General features: G+C 34.6%; 1 protein-coding gene across 9 annotated transcripts in view; it reads left to right on the top strand.

The window, feature by feature from the left end:
- The window catches only part of PXDNL (peroxidasin like), a 479632-nt gene that overhangs the window by 231095 nt on the left and 228900 nt on the right, over positions 1–19637 (top strand). For 8 of the 9 annotated variants that reach the window (XR_008658991.1, XM_055286430.2, XM_055286431.2 and 5 more), the window contains one exon: positions 16847–16918. The exons of the other annotated variant lie outside the window; for it this stretch is intronic. Coding sequence is in view for 5 of the 8 variants with exons in the window: in XM_055286430.2 (XP_055142405.1) it covers positions 16847–16918 (72 nt within the window). In the remaining 3 variants the exon portion in view is untranslated. The remainder of the gene's footprint in view (positions 1–16846; positions 16919–19637) is intronic. 9 annotated transcript variants of the gene reach the window in all.

Genomic DNA, 19637 nt, shown 5'->3' on the forward strand with positions numbered 1-19637 from the left:
TAAATGCTTTATTATTACTCCCCATATGAACTGCACTGATACCATGTAGTGGGGGTGGCATCATCACTGCTTCATCTTAGTTAAAATACTGACTATCCACTGGTTCTCCTCTGACACCATTCCAGTGGGGAGCAGAAAGGACAGCTCTTTATTGCTGGTTTGGGTGGAGGTCAAGGCTTTCTATGTGGTCTGTACTGATACCAGAGCGGTTTTCATTATTATCACCATTTGGGAATGAAAATTCCAGCTCCTTACTTTACGTTCTCTGACAACACAGCTATGGGGGTGTTGGGTGCCTCAATATAGCCTCACAAGCATGAGGATCTAGGATCCTCAGTTGACTTTTAATGGCATGAGTGAGAGTGCAACCATAGTTTCTTCTGTAGTGTTTGGCTAGAATAAAGTTACTATTTTCTAAAAGTTTTCTGTCTTGCTAGACTTATTTCTTCCCTTATTTGTTTGGACTTTTTGTCATCTGTACTCATTGATATTTTCTAGGCTTTTGCTTGTTCATCTCTAAGTTTGAAATAAATGAGCAAAAAGAAAACCTAGAAAAGTACCATTGTGTCATATCTAGGGCCCCGAAGTTCCTGTGAGATTTGCTTTCTACCTTTCAGAGGCTTTTTATGTTTGTCTTATATGTAGCGTCCAAGATTTCTAGTTGTATTTAGTGGGATAAATATGAGAAAGGCACTTTTGAGCATTTTTACTTTATGTGTGTGTGTCTGTGTTTTTAAACAAAGAGAACTAGCTAATAATCACAGCTCTCCAATATGTGATAAAATTTTATTCCTTAAAATATGGTAAGACATATATTACATAAAATGTGCCATTTTAATCATTTTAATATCATTAAGTACTGCTTAGTACTTAATGTTTAGTATCATTAAGCACATTCACCATATTGTGCAACCATCACCACTATCCATTTCTAGAATTTTTTCATCATCCCAAACAAAAACTATACTTATTAAATAATCCTCTATTCCTCCCACTCTCAGCCCCTCATAGCACCTATTCTACTTTCAGTCTACATGAATTTTTCTATTCTAGATACTTCATGAATAATTCAGTATTTTCACCTTCGTTTTGGTTTATTTCATTCAGGGTAATGTTCTTAAGATTCATCCATGTTGCAACATGTATCAGAATTTTATTTCTTTTTAAGGCCAAATAATATTCCATTGTACAGATATACTATATTTTGCTTAAGTGTGGCATATCTGTTCAATGTTATTTCTGTGTTTTGGCTATTATGAATTATGCTGCTATGAATATTGCTTTGCATGTATCTGTTTGAGTAGCTGCTTTCAATTCTTCTGGTACATAACAGAAGTAGAATTCCAAAATTTATTTTCATGCAATCGTTTATGCATTGATTACTTTTATTAATTTACATAAAAGTGCTGCTTAACTTATGATGGGGTTATGTCCTGATAAACCCATTATAAATTTAAAATGTTGTAAGTAGAAAGTGCATTTTTGATCTACGCTGTTTTCAATTTACGATGGGTTTATCTGGATGAAATCCCATTGTAAGTCTAAAGCATACTGACTGCATATGGCTATTGCACTGTCATAAAGGGAAACTATTGTAAGTAAAGGATAATCTACATTCACTTATTCTACACATTACTTGATCATCGTTTATTTGCCAAACACCTTACTGATAGTAATTTTTAATATCTTACATTTGTATACTGTCTTACAAAATGTTTCTATAAGTGCCTCATTGAACTTTCAGATTAGTTTTATGATTTTATGTATTAATTCTCTATCTACACGAATAAGCTTAATATCCCGAGAGTTCCGTAACTGAGTCAAAACTCACATTTCTGTCCTATGATATTGAGCTTAACACGCTTTTGGTTGACAGCCTTGAGATTTTAAAGCAAAGTTTAGATTATCATTTGAGAAGAATGTTCTAAAAATGTGTTTTTTAGTTCAAAACTCCAGAAGCTTTGCCCTTAGAAGGAGTCTTATAGATTATGTATAATCCATTTTCTATAGTTTAAAAATCATTTTAGCTTAAGCCTTATTTTTACAGTTTGGCACAATCTCTCTCAAAATGACATCATCAGTGTAAATACATAGGTTGATACGTATCAACATAAAATTCTTATCAAATTATTTATTTTCCATACATATCTGTTATGTAAATATATTTTTCTGGATTCTGTGAGGATGTTTCTCAGCTGATGACTGTATTCTTGGAGCTCACTGGCAATAATCTAATACCTTATTTCCAAAATGAATAAATGTCGAATCAAAAATGATGATTTAACTTCTTAGCTTTGATTGTTCTAGAACCAACATAAATTTGTTGTTGGAAGACCACACTCTAATCTCAAGTGAAAATATTTTTGGAATGTTTGTACATGTTAATAGATAAAATTTTACTGTCATTGGCTTATCTGACAATTTTTTTTTTCGGAAAAAAAGAACTGATAGAAGTGGCGAAAAATTTTTAATTGTCTTTTTCTATTACTGTTTAAGATCTTTGGAAATTAGTGAATTATTACACTCTGAAATAATGCAGAACACAGTTTTAGGATACAGGAGAAACTTCAGTTTGCCCCCAAAAATAGTGAGAATTGAAATGACTTCAGCACAAACTTTGCCTATTTAACTACTATTGCATATATATCATTTATTTCAGTTACAATATATATAATACATTTTGAATGTATTGAATTATGAGTAAGAATTTTATATATATTTCTCATTTACCATTTTATAAGTTTATATCTACTTCTTTGACCCTTATGAATTCTAGCTTGAATGTTGGAATTATCAAATGAGCAAAATGTAACATTGTAAGTATACACTATTTTTAGTAAACCTACGTGAATAGTGGATAAAAGGACAGGGGACAGCTTCCCATGGTAGTATTGTTAAAAATAAAAATGCTTCAGATTTGGTGGGTTTTCGTGTTGCTGAAGCCATTATTAGGAAGAAGTCATAGACAAAAAAGATGGGGAGGCAATGATAAAAGAAAAATGAAAGTTTCTTTTTTTCTGCTTTCTTTCCTTTCCTTTCTTTTTAAAAAGTATAATGTCAGTTTAGATTACCTTGGTGACAATAGACCAAAACAAACAAATAAAAACATAAACAAACTGCTCAGGTAGATATAAATATCTTAGAAGTAATGCTGACTAAGACGAACCTAATGGCTCAAACAATTTCGCCAAGAGCCTAATTCATCTGTATCTCTCAGGATGGGCAGGCCTCTCCCAGGTTTAATTCATCCTTAGCTCTACCTAGTGGACCCCGACAGCGTCATGTTTTCCCCTCCAGTTAGCAACACTTCTCTGCCAGACTCTTCATACTGCCCCATCCAGGGAAAATGATGGATTTCTTCTGATGGCTCATGAGGAAGAGAGATTAAACTTTTTTAATATATGAGAATCCCAGCAAATGTCTCCTTGTGTCTGCTCATGTCTTTCTCTGAGCTGGTGACTGCAGCCTGAGGCTGGGTGTAAACACTGTAACTAAGAAATGAAGAAGTTGGTGCTGCCAAAGTTGCTCTGCCGCTTCGCAGTGATGCTAGGCAACAAAAGTACGTGCAGAAAATTGTGCCATATTCTGTAAAACATCTAAATGCATTATTTACTGAGAAAAAATTTTAACTCTTTTTTGGAAAAACTGTCTCAAGCAAGGCACTTTAGAAGATTTTCATGCCCGTGTATCTCTGATGTATTACTGGTCAGAAACATGGCTTTACAGAATTAAATTAGCTGTCAGTTTTGCTGGAGTATTAATTTGATTTTAGATTTACAGTTTTTCCTTATGTAGAATTATCTTCCTTTCAAAATGTTTAAAATATTTTAGTGGTTTGAAAAAATTATGATGAGTAAATATCATAATAAAAACTATCTCATAATTCAGTAGTACCAAAAATTTTAAGTTAATGTTACTTTTTGATAGCGTTTTCACATCTTGGAAGAAATTCCTAATCCTTTTTGAAGGGATAATATTGAATACCAAATTATGTTGCTTTTAAATAAAGGAAATGTTTATTTGCCTTCATAGAGTGACATACAATTGTCATGTGTGTTTATCTCTGTATGTTCATCATAACATTTTTGAAAGAACAAAAAGCGTGTGTTTTAGTTATTAGCATCCTAATCTTTTCATATTTGCTCTCCAAATTTTACTTTGAAAATTTGTAAGCATGCAGGAAAGTAAACACCTGTAAAACCACCATTGAATGGAAATTAATTAGAAATTCGCATATTATATATTTGTATGCATTATACATTTTACTGAACCATATGAAAATAAGCTGCAAGTCACCTTTCAGTACTGAAAAATTATTTACCTCAGTTCCTGTTACAGGATATGTCATTTCCACCTTTAAAAAAAAATTATAAGGAAAGTTAAAAAGCAAGAAAACATGCAGCCAGAAGAGATAAAGCTGGCATCAGAACTAGACTCAGATTTGGCAGAGATTTTGGAATGCTCACTCAGGAATTTCAAACAACTATATTAATGTGCCAAAGACTCTAATGGGAAAAGTGGAAAACATGCAAGAATAGGTGGGTAATTTAAGCAGAGAAACAGAAACTCTAGGAAAGAATGAAAAGGAAATTATAGAAATAAAAACACTGTAGTAGAAGTTAAGAATGGCTTTGATGGGCCCACCAGTTGACTGGATATAGCTGAGGAAAGAATCAGTGACCTTGGTGATTTGTTAATAGAGACCTCCTAAACTGAAATACAAAGAGAAAAAGGATGGAAAAATGAAACACAATACTCAAGAAAGGCAGGATAATAACAAAAGGTGTAGCATACATGTAATGGAAATACCAGATCGGAAGAAAATGTGAAAGAAGAAAAAACATTTGAAGTAATAATGGCTGATAATTTTTCAAAAATCATGACAGATGGGAAACACAAGTCCCAAAAGGTCAGAGAACACAAAGCAGAATAAATACCAAAGAATCTACACCTAGGCATAGCATATTCACATTGCAGAAAAACAGACAAAGAATTAAATCTTGAAAGCCAGGGGTAAAAACACCTTACCTGTATAGCAACAAGGATACAAATTACACTGGACTTCTCAGAAACCGTGCAAGCAAAAAGAGCATGAAGTAAAATATTTAAAACATTGAAAGTATAAACCACCAGTTTAGACTTCTGTATTGATAAAAATCCTTCAAATTTAAGAGGAAATAATGACTTTCTTAGACAAATAAGAATTGAGGAAATTTGTTACTAGTAGACCTGCCTTGCAATGAATGTTTAAAAAAATCCTTCAAAGAGAAAGGAAATGATATAGATCTGAAACCCAGATTTATACAAAGGAAGGTGGAGTAATAGAGAAGGAATAAATCAAGGTAAAATATAATCTTTTATTTTTTATTATTAATTGATATAATGGATAAGAGTTTGTTCAGAATAAAAATAAATACAATAAATTTGGTAGCTTATGGATAAGTGGAATGATAGGAATAATTGTTAAAAGGGATAGAAAAAAGGAATTGGAAATACAGTCAGCCCTTCATATTTATGGGTTTCACATCCATGGATTCAGCTGATCACAGATTGAAAATATTGGGAAAAAATTGCATCTGTATGAACACATACAGACTTTTTTCTTGTTATTCTCTAAACAGTTCAACAACTATTTACATAGGTTTTTATATTGTATTAGGTATTATTAGTAATTTAGAGATAATTTGGGGTATATAGGAGGATGTGCATAGGTTATATGTAAATGTCGCATCGTTTTATATCAGAACTTGAGCATCTACAGATTTTGGTGTCCTCGAGAGGTCCTGAAATCAATCCCTTATGAATACTGAAGGATGACTGTACTCTGTTACAAGGTACCAGCACTACACATGAAGTAGCACAATCAATTATAGATAGATTAAAAATAAAGAGATGGAGAAAGTTGCATCATGCTAACACAAATGAAAAGAAAACTAGAGTAGCTATATTAATTTCAGATAAAGCAGACTTGACAAAAACAAAAAGTATTGAGAGATAAAGAGAGTATTATGTAATGATAAAGGGATTCATTCTCCAAGAAGACACAGCAATCCTTAATGTATATGCACCTAACAGTAGAGCAGCAAAATATGTGAGGCAAAAACTGTTAGAGCTGCAAGAAGAAATAGAGGAATCCACTATGATAGTAGAAGGCTTCAACATGCCTCTATCAGCAATTGACAGAACCAGCAGGCAGAAAACTAGTAAGGATCTAGTTGAACTGAACAGCACCATCACTCAACTGGGTCTAATTGAATTTATAAAATACTCCACCCAATGACAACAGAAATACACATTCTTCTCAAGCTCACATAGAACATTCACCAAGAAGGACCATATTATATGCCATACAACACATCTCATCTAATTAAAAAAATAGAAAGCATACAAAGTATGTTCTCAAACCACAATGGAATTAAACTAGAAATTAATAACTGAAAGATAGCTGCAAAATAACAAAATATTTATAGATTAAACACACTTATAAGTAACATGCTGATCAAAGAAATCTCAAGGGAAATTTAAAAGTATTTTGAACTGAATAAAAGTAAAAATACAACTCATCAGATTTCGTGGGATGCAGTGAAAGCAGTCCTTAGAGATACAGTGTTGAATGCATATATTAGAAAAGAAAAAAGATATAAAATCAATAATCTAGACTTCCAATCATAGGAGACAAGAGAAACGAAAGCAATATAAAATTAAACAAGCAGAAGAAATGAATTATTACAAAATAGAGCAGAAATCAATAAAATTGAAAATGGGAAACAATACAGAACTTTGACAAAAGTAAAAACTAGTTATTTGAAAAAACTGTGAAAATTGACAAACTCCCAGCCTGGATAGTGAAGAAAAAAAAAAGAATAAACACAAATTACTAATATCACACATAAAGTTGGGACATCTCTAGTGAACCATGGATGTTAAAAGAATAATTAAAGGGTATTAGCAATTTTAAGCCCATAAATTTGGTAACTTAGATAAAATGGACTAATTTCTTGAAAGACACAATGTAACAAACCACACAAGAAGAAAGAGATAATCCAAATAGGCCCATATTTATTAAACAAATTGAATCAATAATTAATAACCTTCTAAACAGAAAGCACCAGATTCAGATGATTTTACTGCTGAATTCTACCAAACATTTAAAGAAAAAATGATGTTAATTATCTATAATTTGTTCCAGAAAAACAGAAGCAGAGGGAATACTTCCTAACTTTAATTATCTGAGGCCAACATTACCCTAATACCAAAACCAGAAAAATATATTACAGTAAATAATAACCACAGACCAGTATCTCTCATAAATATAAATGCAAGAATCCTAAACAAAATATTAGCTAATCAAATCCAACATTGTATAAAAGTAATTATACTACCCCAGGTATACAAAGGTGGTTCAACATTTGAAAATCAGATAATGTAATCCATCATATCAACAGGTTAGGGAAGAAAAGTGATATGATTATATCAGCAGATGCATAAAATGCATTTGGCAAAATTGAACACCCATTTGTGATAAAACCTGAGCAAACTAGGAAGTGAAGGGACTCTCTTCACTCAATAAAGAAGATCCAAAAAAAACTCCTATGGCTAATGTAATGCTTAATGGTGAGAAACTACAGGTTAAGTATTTTTTTTTTTTTTTTTTTGAGACGGAGTCTTGCTCTGTCTCCCAGGCTGGAGTTCAGTGGCGCAATCTCGGCTCACTGCAAGCTCCACCTCCCAAGTTCACGCCATTCTCCTGCCTCAGCCTCTCCGAGTAGCTGGGACTACAGGCGCCCGCCACCACGCCCGGCTAATTTTTTGTATTTTTAGTAGAGACGGGGTTTCACAGTGGTCTCGATCTCCTGACCTCATGATCCACCCGCCTCGGCCTCCCAAAGTGCTGGGATTACACGCGTGAGCCACCGCGCCCGGCCAGGTTAAGTATCCTTTATATGAAATGCTTGGGACCAGAAATGCTTTGAATTATGGATTTTTTTTATTTTGGCATATTTGCATATACATAATGAGATATCTTAGGGATGGAATCCATATAAACATGAAATTCATTTATGTTTCACAATACTTTTTATGTATTCACCTTATGCACAGACTGATAGTAATTTTATAAAATATTTTAATAATTTTTTGCATGAGACAAAGTATGTGTACATTGAACCATCAGAAAGCAAATGTGTCACTGTCTCAGCCATCCATATAGACAATCTGTTGTTGTTTGACGGTACTCTCATTCCTGACTTGGAATCTTTTTTTTATACTTATTCACACATAAGTACTTAATAGTAAAAAACGACATATTATTACAGTGAAAAAATATTGTGTGGAGTACCTAAGCAGGGCAGTGGCATCACCAGATACCTGTATCAGCTGTTGAACAACAGCAACGACAAACAATGGCAGGCTTTCAGCCTCCACTTATGATGTGGTTTTTCAACTAAAAAGTTACTGTGCACTTTATTTATTTATTTATTTATTTAGGAAAAGATATATTGCAGCTGAAGGTGGCTGAGAGAGCCCTTTTCTCTTGGGGACACTGAATAAGCTGTATGTTGTGTGACTGAGTTTTAACTACGACCTCTCACAGGAAGTCAGGTATAGAATTTTACCCTTGCATCATGTCCGCACTTAAAATGTTTTGGATTTTGGAGCATTTCAGATTTCACATTTTTGGATTAGGGATGCTTAACCCGTATTGCTTTCCCACTAGGCTCAGGAACAAGGCCAGGGTGTCCCCTCTCTCCATCCCTATTCACCACCGTACTGGAAGTCTTAACTAACGAAGTGTGGAAACAATAGATTGGGAAGGGAGAACTAGAACTGTCTTTGTTTGCAAATTACATGATTACTTATCAAGAAAATCCCAAACAATCAACACAAATCTCTTAGAACTAATAAGTGATTATAGCAAGGCTTATAAGATTCACGGTTAATGTATCAAAGTTAATTGCTTTCCCATATACAAAATTTCACCAATGGTTTTGGCATCATTGATGAGCCTTGCATAAGTATACTTTTATATTGTATTGCAAAATTATGATTTCCTAATTTTATGACTCCCTGTAGTAGCTGGTATTCTTCTTAAAAGAAGGAATCTGTTCCCATGCCCTATCATGTTGTGTCTCTGTCACTTTCTCTTTTTCTCCCTTATCTCAGTGGACTCATGAAATGCTAAACATTAAGTACATATGGACACAAATGTGTCCAAGTAGGCACCAGTGTGCCTACTTGAGGGTGGAGGTTGGGAGGAGAGTGAGCATGGAAAAACTCCCTAATGAGCACTAGGCTTATTATCTGGGTGGCAAAATAATCTGTGCACCAACCGTCTGTGACCTGAAATTACCTGTGTAACAAACCTGCACAGTACCCTCAGAACCGAAAATAAAAGAAGTTGGAAATAAAATAAATTCTACGTATTATAATCAGTTCCATTATCCCTTTTTCTAACCCACAAATAGTCCCAAATTTGGCCAGTGGAAGACTCTTCCAGCTAACTCTTTTGTCCTTTTGACATAATCCCATTAGACTTTGAGTGCTTTTTGTCAAACATTGTGTCGTATATTTTTGTTGCCCCAGACCTGGAAGCAGCTGTGTCGTCAAAGAGTTGGATTTCTTCTAGTGAAAAATAGTAATTGAAAATAAAATCTGAATAGCAAGTGTTGTTTTATACTGGGAGGTAATTAAATGTAGGATCTTTTAGAAAACAAGATTTCAATTTCCTTGACATTTCATGTAGTCAAACATTTTTTCATGACTTTTAGATTTTGTGTGTATAGAAATGACTTTCCAACTTTGAATTAACAATTAGATTTATTTCACATTTTAAGCTATTTTGCATTTTTATTTTCACATATATTATTACTTTACAATCTGCATGGAATTTTTATAGATAATAGAAAGTTAGATTGCTCTGTACTGTCTTTTAAATATATTGAGCAGAGCATGATACCACACAGAGACTGAGGTGTGCAACTTTTGCAACTTACTGTGTAGTTCTTCACATGGAAATATGTTTACAATGGGGTGTGTATCAACTGTGAATTTATCAGTCTGTGTATTGAGTAGTGCAAAAAATAATTTTTTTTAAGCCAATTCTTATGTTGGACCTCATTCCACATAATGGCAGAAAATATCTTGGCCCAATTTGGGTAAACTTACCATTTGGGGTAAATAGAGTCCATTCAGAATCTCTGTTACTCATTCTTTTCTCTCTATTCAGTCTAAAATACTGTTATGGATTGAATATTTGTATCCTCCCAAGACTCCTATCTTGAAGCCCTAAGACCCAGTGTGGTGGTATTTGGAGGTGGAGCCTTCAGCAGGTAATTGGGTTTAGGTGAGGTCATGAGTGTGAAGCCCCTGTATGGGAGTAGTGTCCTTGAAGGAGGAAGAGACATCAGGGCTTGCTCTCACTCTCTCTGTGCCATGTAAGGGCACAGTGACAAAGTGGCTATCTGCGAACCAGGAAGAGAGACTTCAGAAACCGAACAGTGCCAGACCTTGATCTTGGACTTTGCAGCCTCTAGAACGGTCAGCATATAAATTGCTATTGTTCAAGCCATCCAGTCTATGTACTTTTGTTATGGAAGCCTGGGCTAAGATGGCTGCCCAGGCTCCATATGGCTTCATGAGACCTCTCGGTTGTTTTCATGGAGGTATTATGCTTGCTCTCTAGTCTGTGATTATTCTCATTCTGTGAGGTGAAACACAAGTCTAGGTAGTCCTTGAGCACAGTCATGACATCTGGGGCTACTCTGTTTCTTTCTTGTCACAGGGTTGCAAGAGCAAACCAACCTCTACTGTAATATCTCCATTACAACTGCAACTCCCTTGCAGGTCCATGACTCTTGGTGTCACATCCACCCACTGTAAGGCCTGCAAAAACCTTTTTCTCTTCCCCACCCCGTTGAAGAGCTCAGTGATTTGTCGGGTTAGTTTCATGCTTTGATGCATCTTGCAGCCGTCTCAGCACCTCTATGGTCCCATGGTAGATTAGAAATCTATCTGTGATGTTCGTCATCTTCCAGAGCAACCATCAGGAAATGGGGGTACAGACTCTATTCTCACACCTACCAATTATTTTGATTTTTATTACTCTTCCCTTGGAAATAATTCTGTGTTTGATGGGAAGGGTTTAGGCTTTTCATTGCTCCCCTCTATAACACTCCTTAGTCCAATAGACCAATAATTTTTATGTACACTGAGAGGGTGGAGTGAAAAACTTAATACATTAGTTCAGCAAGCATTTCCCCAAAATTTTAGTGTCAAACCTATATAATAGCTATGTGAGACTTAAAAGGAAATAAATGATGTTTGATTTCTGTGATTTCATTCTTATAAGTTATTATTGGGGCTATAAATTTCACATAATTTTTTTTGGAATTAGAGAAAGAATCTTTAGTTATCTAAAGAAATTTAATGAAGCATGGAGGGATAAAATAAGTTGGTTAACGTCTTCCAGTTGTTAAGATAAAAAGTAACTAATATTTTATGTACTAATTATCATTTTTATAAAAAAGATAACACAAAATATAAAACAACACATTTTAAAAGTAATGTTATTATCCAGGGTGAAGAACATGTAGATGAGTTGATTTATTTCTTTAAAATTGTATATTTTATAAAGGGATATAATTTCTTACTCACATAATGAAAATAAATATGAAATAAATATGAAAAAGCAATATATCAATATATAATCATCTTATAAAATATTGAAATATGAAAAAGAACAATGAAGAAAATAAAATTGTGCAAAACCCCAGGCCTGTTATCACTGTCAATGTTTTGGATGTAGTTTTAATTTTTATGTAGACACAGTTATTTTATATAATTTAGATAATTTTTATGTCCATTTAACATTTTTTAAAAAGTATAATTGTGGTAAAAAATACAAAACATAAAATGTACCATCTTAAACATTTCTAAATGATTTGGTATTATTAAGTATATTCACATTGTGGTGTAATCAATCTCCAGAACTTTTTAATCTTGCAAAACTGAAACTCTATACCCATTAAACAACTCTCCATTTCCGTCTCTCTGTAGCCCCTGGCAACCACTATTCTACTTTCTGTCATCACGAGTTTACTACTCTATCTTCCTCATACAAGAGGAATCATATAGTATTTGTCTTCTTGTGACTGGTTTACTTTACTTAGTTTAATGTCCTCAATGTTAATCCATTTTGTAGCATGTGTCAGAATTTTCTTCCTTTTTTAAAGAAAAATTAATTCAAAATTTTTTTAGTAGAGATGAGATCTTTCTATCTCATCTTTCCAGACTGGTCTTGAACTCCTGGGCTCAAGTGATCCTCCTGCCTTGGCTTCCTGAAATGCTAAGGCTGAATAATATACCATTGTATGTATATACCACATTTTGTTTTTCTGTTCACTCACCAATGGACACTTGGGTTGAATCCACCTCTTGGCTATGTGAGTAGTACCGGTGTGGAACACGTGTGTGCAGATATCTCTACTTTCAATTCTTTCAGATATATGCCCAGAAGTATATTTGCCTAGGAATTGCTAGATGGTAATTGAATTTTTAATTTTTGAGGACTCTCCATACAGTTTTTCATAGTGGCTGTACCAATTTACATTCCCACCAACAGTGTACAGGATTCTTATTTCTCCACATCCTCACAAATGCTTATTTTGTCTTTTTGAAAGTAGCCATCCTAACATGTGAGGTGATAGCTCATTGTGGTTTTGATTTGCATTTCACTAATGTTTAGTGAATTCTTGTTGGTCACTTGTATATTTTCTTTGACGAACTGTCTGTTAAAGTCCTTTACCCATTTTTAGATGGTTTTTTTTTTTTTTGGTTGTTGTTGAGTTGTAGAAGGTCTTTGTATATTCTGGATAGTAACTCCTTATCAGATATATGATTTGCAAATATTTTCGTCCATTCTGCAGGTTGCCTTTTCACCCTGCTGACTGTATTCTTTGACATACCAAACTCTTAAATCTTGGTGTAGTCCAGTTTATCTATTTTTACTTTTGTTGCCTTTGCTTTTGGTGTCACATTTAAGAAATATTTGCCAAACCCAAGGTCATGGAGCTTTCTCTGTATGTTTCCTTTTAACAGTTTTAGGTCTTTGCTTCATTTTGAGTTAATTTTTGTATATGGTATAAGATAACGGTTCCAGTTTTATTCTTTTCCATGTGGAGAGCCAGTTTTCCCAACACTTTATGGAACAGATTTTCCTTTCCTCATTGTGTATTCTTGGTACTCTTGTAAATAATCATTTGACCATATATGCGAGGGCTTATTTCTGGACTTCCTATTGGTCTGTGTATCTGTTTGTATGCCAGTACCATGCTATTTTGATTACTATACATTTGTCATAAGTTTTGAAATCAGAAAGTGTAAAATCTTCAACTATGTTATTCTTTCTCAAGATTCTTTTAATTGTTCAAGGCCTCTTGAAATGTCACATAGATTTGAGGATGAGATTCCCTATTTCTGCAAAAAAAAATGCCATTGAAATGCTGATAGGGATTGTATTAAATTTTTAGATCACTTTGAGTAGTATTGACATTTTAACAATATTAAATCTTTAAGGCCATGAGTATGGGAAATCTTTCAATTCATTCACATTCTCTTTAATTTCTTATAGTAATGTTTTGTATCTTTCAGTGTAGAAGTCTTTAACCCCCTTGGTTAAGTTTATTCCTAGGTAGCTTATTATTTATAAGCTATTGTAAATGAAATAGTTGAGAAATATCTTTTTGATTTTTTATTTAGATTTTGATCAAAATTTCTATTTCTAGGTTTTCTATTTCTATCAAAATTAGTATCAGATTTGTTTTTCTTAATTTCCCTTTAGTATTTATAGGTAATTTTCCTTACAGTGATTATCTTGGTACACAATAATCTTGATTTTTAAAATCCTGGTCCTAATTTATTTTACCTTTGATGTCTTGCTTTCTTCTTTCCTGTTAATACCAATTCTCCACAAGTTACCCCATGCTAGCAAGGTGCCTTCTCCCACTCATTTTCCAAGCCCTTTTTTTCAATTCCTTAGGAGCCAGGGTTCTAATTTCCTCAATCTTAAGTTCTCATCAGGGTGGTACTCTCATCCTTTGTTGTTCTACACCTTCTGCCACAGTCCCAGCATCTGTAAAATCCCCACTTGACTCTGCTGAGGGTGGACTCTAGAGATGCTTTAGTGTTTTCACCACTTAAATGTAAACTGAAGTTGCTAATGCTCTCTTTCTCTGGTTTTGTGGTAGCTTGTGCTCTGGGTGATATGTTTTTCTTCTTTGTTGAACTGTGTGGTTTTCAGAGGTGTGTGGAGAGATTTGAATTTAGCTGAATACCATTATCCTATGGGAAACTGGAAGCTGTGTGACTGGTGTTAATGAAACTGTCCCTATAAACTTTATACAATTAATCAGGAAAGAAGGTGGGGGGAGGTAGGAAGAAACAAAAATAAGCCAAACTTTCAGCACATCAGCATTCATCATGAGATCAGCTGCTCTCTGACCCCTTCCTCATAGCTGTTTGGTGCCTATTGTCCTAAAATCACATAGACCCATGAAGATTATAGTTCTCCTTAACTGCTCTGTAGATAACAACTTGAGAATTATAAAATGTTAAGTTTTCCATTTGAGATATCCTTTTAGGTCCTGCACACCAATAAGTTCTGAAGGACCTGATGAGGAGCTGACTCACCAAAGAATGAGGTTTCCACATCCAAATAATATCCACCTTATTCCAGCCAATCAACAACCTCAATTTTCTAGCCTCTTTCCCTCCACTAATCCATTAAAACTCCAGCCCAGAACTCATTGGGGAGAAGAATTTGAGGGTCCTTTCTGTCTCTTTATTTGGCTGCCCGTTGATAATTAAATTCTTTCTCTGCTGCAAACTCTGCTATCTCAGTGTATTGGTCTGTCACTCTTCAGCGAGCATACAAACCTGTTGGTCCTATAACTTGAATATAGGTAGTAACATATCTGGAATTCATACTTTACTGATTTAATCAATTTGTGCAGATCTGACTGCATAAGTTCTATTCTTTTCCCCTACTTTGTGCTTATTTTTCCTGAACCATTTTCTACAATATAGCAGTCTAAAGTGAATCTGTGTATCTGAGATAAAATATTATGGGAAACCTTTAGTTTTAAGTTTTGAAACTCCTTCATGAATATTTTATGATTTCATTTTATCTTTATGAAACAATCCCTCATTATTTAAAAAAGACCATAATAATAAAAACCAAGTATAGTGTTTGTATGCCTCTCAGTAGAAGTCAACTTCTTTATGCCTCAAGACGTGACACCCTTGAAGTCATGTGGCTCTCAACATTCTAATAGTCTAAAGGCCTTTACCAGGAGGTATTTTTGAATCCAGTGGGGTACATTTACAGAATACTTTCACCTGTTCTGTACCTAGTAACAGTAGCTTTCAACCTTACTGCATATTATTATCTCCTGTGGAGCTATGAAGAATCTCAATGTCTAGTCTGTACCCTGGACCCATCATTAAATCAGAATTTGTGGAGGCAGGGACCCAGACATCACTATAAGGCTTGGGTAGAACTCAAAATGAGGCCTTACAAATACTACTGACTCACGTACCTACACTATGATTTGCGTACATCCACACTTGAGAACCACTAGTGAGTTTTGAGACCACTTCTCAATGCTTCTTATAAACTGTTTGAAGAAACATGGTTCTAGAATACTGTATTTCTTGAATTCTAACACGTAGCTATATTTTTGAGATTTGGAGTAAAAGCAAAATCTTCTGAAGTATCAATTAATGCTGAGGAAAAACAATATCTAGTTAGATGTAAATCCACACTAGTCACTGCTACTTTTAGAAACTGACTGGAGTCCTAAACTGGGGGAAAAGAAACTGGTTTGGAACTTTCAAAGCTTAACTAAGCAAATTATAGAAAATCAGTCCCTTCTTTATTTTTAGGCAGAATTGTGATTTTGATGGCCTTTAAGGCAGGACTGCAGATGAGCTGCAACTGAATTATCTAGAAAATATCCTGAGAGAGTCCGATTGAGTAGGTTTGTGGGTGAACTTTAGAATTGGTGTGTTTAACAAACCACCAGGTGATTCTGATGCACTGACAATATGCAAGAGCACATTCCGAAGACATCTGATAGAAGGTTTCAGGAATTCTGATTGTCTCAAACCCCGAGAGGCACAAGTAGAAAAGATCCAGGGCTTCATTTTCATGACATTAACAAAGAGTGTGGAGAAGAAATCACCTTACTAACCTATGTTTGAAGAAAAACGATGGAGAAAGTGCTCATATGTCACATAAATTGTTTTCTTTAAACCCTTTGGTAAAGATTAGTTGTACCATCGTATTTATAAATCCATTTATAGTATTCTTTCCTGCAGATTTTCAACAGCAGCCACAGGAGGATCAAAATTCATCTTATGCATCTCTAAAATGCTTTTATCCCCTTAAGATGAATCCCACGGTGGTATTTGCCAGCTTTATAACTACCAGTTGAATACATTCTGTGTCATAAAATAAATTTTAAAAAATTGTTTATAGTCAAACTTATATTTTTCTTAGAGAAGTTGTTACTCAGTATATATGACTCCATTAGTCAGAATTTCTCCACAAAAACTCTGTGTTTCTTAATATTTTGAACTAAGGATCCATTTGAGAATTTGATGAAAGGCTTAGAACTCTTACCAATTGAACACATTTAAGTGAAAAAACAGTTTCTATATATTGTTAGAGAATCTATGGACATCCCACAAAGCTCCTAAGGTCCACAGCTTATAGTTTAAAAAGTTTGTATCTAAGACATGTGGTATCTCTACTAATTTATAATTTAATGAGATTCTATATATTTTCCAGGTACCTGTATAAGAATGAAATCCATGCACTAGATAAGCAAACATTTAAAGGACTCATATCTTTGGAACATCTGTAAGTAATAGAAACTTTTTTATTAAATCACTCATGGTGACAGTTCAAATAGACAGCTTTTTAAATGCCATTATGTGATAGCTGAACAATTATTTTAAGCTTTTCCATGTGGCTTAAATGATTGAATTTCTGTCATCAGTTGGATAAAAATCAGAAGGTATAATTGAGTTGGCATAAGGATAGGAAGACAGACAGAACTCAGCTGGAATTCCAGCACTACATTTATTACTTGTGTTACACTGGGCAACTTACCCTCTGTGAACCTTTGTTTCCAAATCCTGAAATGCACATATTTCTGTGGTGCATGTTAAGGTACTGCATGCAAAGAGCAATAATGTTTATTAAGCAAAAATGTTTATTACTTGACTTAAAATAGGCATTTTATAGAAGGTAATTTAAAGCTGTGACTATAATTTATGAAACAAGTTCAAGCTTTTAACTGACATTAGAACTTCCAAAACATGGGATTATACCTCTCATTTTACAGATAATAAAATTAACTTCAATGTTTGTTAAATGATTTGCCCCAAATTAAGAGTCTGTATTATTATTATTATTATCATTATTATTATTTTTGAGGCAGAGTCTCTGTCTCTTGCCCAGACTGGAGTGCAGTTGTCCCATCACAGCTCATCCGCCTCCTGGGTTCAAGTGATTCTTGTGCCTCAGCCTCCCAAGTAGCTGGGATTATAGGTATGCCCCACCATGCCCAGCTAATTTCTATGTTTTTAGTAGAGACAGGGTTTCACCACATTGGCCAGGCTGGTCTTGAACTTTTGGCCTCAAGAGATCTGCCCGCCTTGGATTCCCAAAGTGCTGAGATTATAGTCATGAGCCTCCATGCCTAGCATGGAGCCCTGTAGCATTATTATTACAACTCAAACTGACTGCTATCTTAGTGTACTTTTTGGCATTTGATACTTTATGAAAACCTCAGATTCACCATCATAATTTCTGTGTGAAATATGAATTCTTCAATATCAAAAAGTCATATTGTGTACTAATACTGCTACTAAACTGCAATTTGATGTTTTATTTATAGATTTCTCTCAATTCCAAGTGTTTGAAACACAAATACTAATTAGATAATTAAAAAGACTTTTCCCATTGGTGACAACCTATGGGATAGTTCTGAAACTCGGATATGTAGAATGCAGACTGGTTTTTAAGTATTGGCAGGATTTCTGTATATCAGGAGCTTTTGATCCTGAAATTTGTTTCCATATTCAATGTGGTTTCTTAATTTCAAAACATGATTTTAAATTATTTCTGTAATAAATATGGTTAGAAGTAATCTAAATTTCTTTTTCATAGAAGGCCGAACTGTTAGGTTATAGTATTAAAACACAGTCAACCAATCAAAAAAATTTTTTAAATTGCCTTTGCTCTACTTTTGTCTGTTATTAATTTCCTTTTACATGACTGCTATGGTTTGAAACTCATGTTGAAATTTAATTGCCATTGTAGGAGCATTAAGAAGTGGGAACTTTAAGGGGTGATTAGACCATGAAAGGTAATGAATAGATTAATGTTGTCATTGTGGAAGTGAGTTTCTTATTGTGGGAGCAAGCTCTTTATCATGGGAGTGAGTTACTTATAAAAGGACAGACTTGGCTTCTTCTTGCTCTCTCTCTCTTGCCCTCTCTTGCCCTTTTGCCATGGGATTATACTGCAGGAAGGCCCTTAAAGGATGCTGGCCCTTCAATCTTGGAATTCCCAGCCTCTAGAATTGTGAGCCAACGAATTGCTGTTCATTATGAATTACTCCATCTGTGGTACTCTGTTACAGCAGCACAAAATGACTCAGAAAGAGACCTGGTACCAAAGAGTAGGGTGTTACTATGACAAACACCTGAATATTTGGAAGTGACTTTGGAACTGGATAATGGGTAGAAATGGGAAGAATCTGGAGAACCAGGATAGAAAAAGCTTGTATTACCATGAACAGATCATTAAAGGCAATTCTGGCAAGGGCTCAAAAGGCTCAAAAGAAAAGGAGAGCTGTAGGGAAAGTCTGAAACTTCTTAGAGGTTGCTTAAGTAGCTATGATCAGAAAACTGGTATAAATATGAACAGTAAGGCAATTCTGATGGGGTCTTGGACAGAAATGAGGAACAAGGTAATGGAAACTGGAGTAAAGGTCATTATTTTCTAACATGGCAAATAACTTGGCTGAATTGTGTCCATACCAGAGGGCTTTATGTAAGGCTGAATTTAAGAGAATGAACTGGTACATCTGGTGGAATAAATTTCTAAGCAAAACGTTGAAGGAGCTGCACAGCTTCTATTAAGTGCCTAGAGTAAAATGTGGGAAGAGATGAATGATTTAAAGATGACATTTATAATTAAAACGGAAGTGGAACGTAAAGATTTAGAAAATTCACAGCCTGGCGAAGTAAAGAACAAAAAAAGTGCAAGGGTGCAGCCAGTTGATCCTTTGATAAAGGGATTAGTGTAGATAAAATAAGCCAGGTGCCATTCATCAAGACAATGGGAGAATGACACCCAATTCATTTCAGAGATCTTTGAGGCAGCCTTAAGAGAGCAGCTCAGCATGCCTGAAAAAAATCAGCATTCACTACCCTGCACCACCTTAAGTCTCTGTCCCCCAAATTCCCAAACAGTGCTCCTTGGTCACCTCAGCTGTCACTCAAGTGGGCTTAGGTGTGGATTGTGCCCCTAATTTGAGGAATGCAAGTGGTAAGCCTTGGCAGCAGAT

This window comes from Symphalangus syndactylus, chromosome 7 (assembly GCF_028878055.3).
Source record: "Symphalangus syndactylus isolate Jambi chromosome 7, NHGRI_mSymSyn1-v2.1_pri, whole genome shotgun sequence".
Classification (NCBI taxonomy): domain Eukaryota; kingdom Metazoa; phylum Chordata; class Mammalia; order Primates; family Hylobatidae; genus Symphalangus; species Symphalangus syndactylus.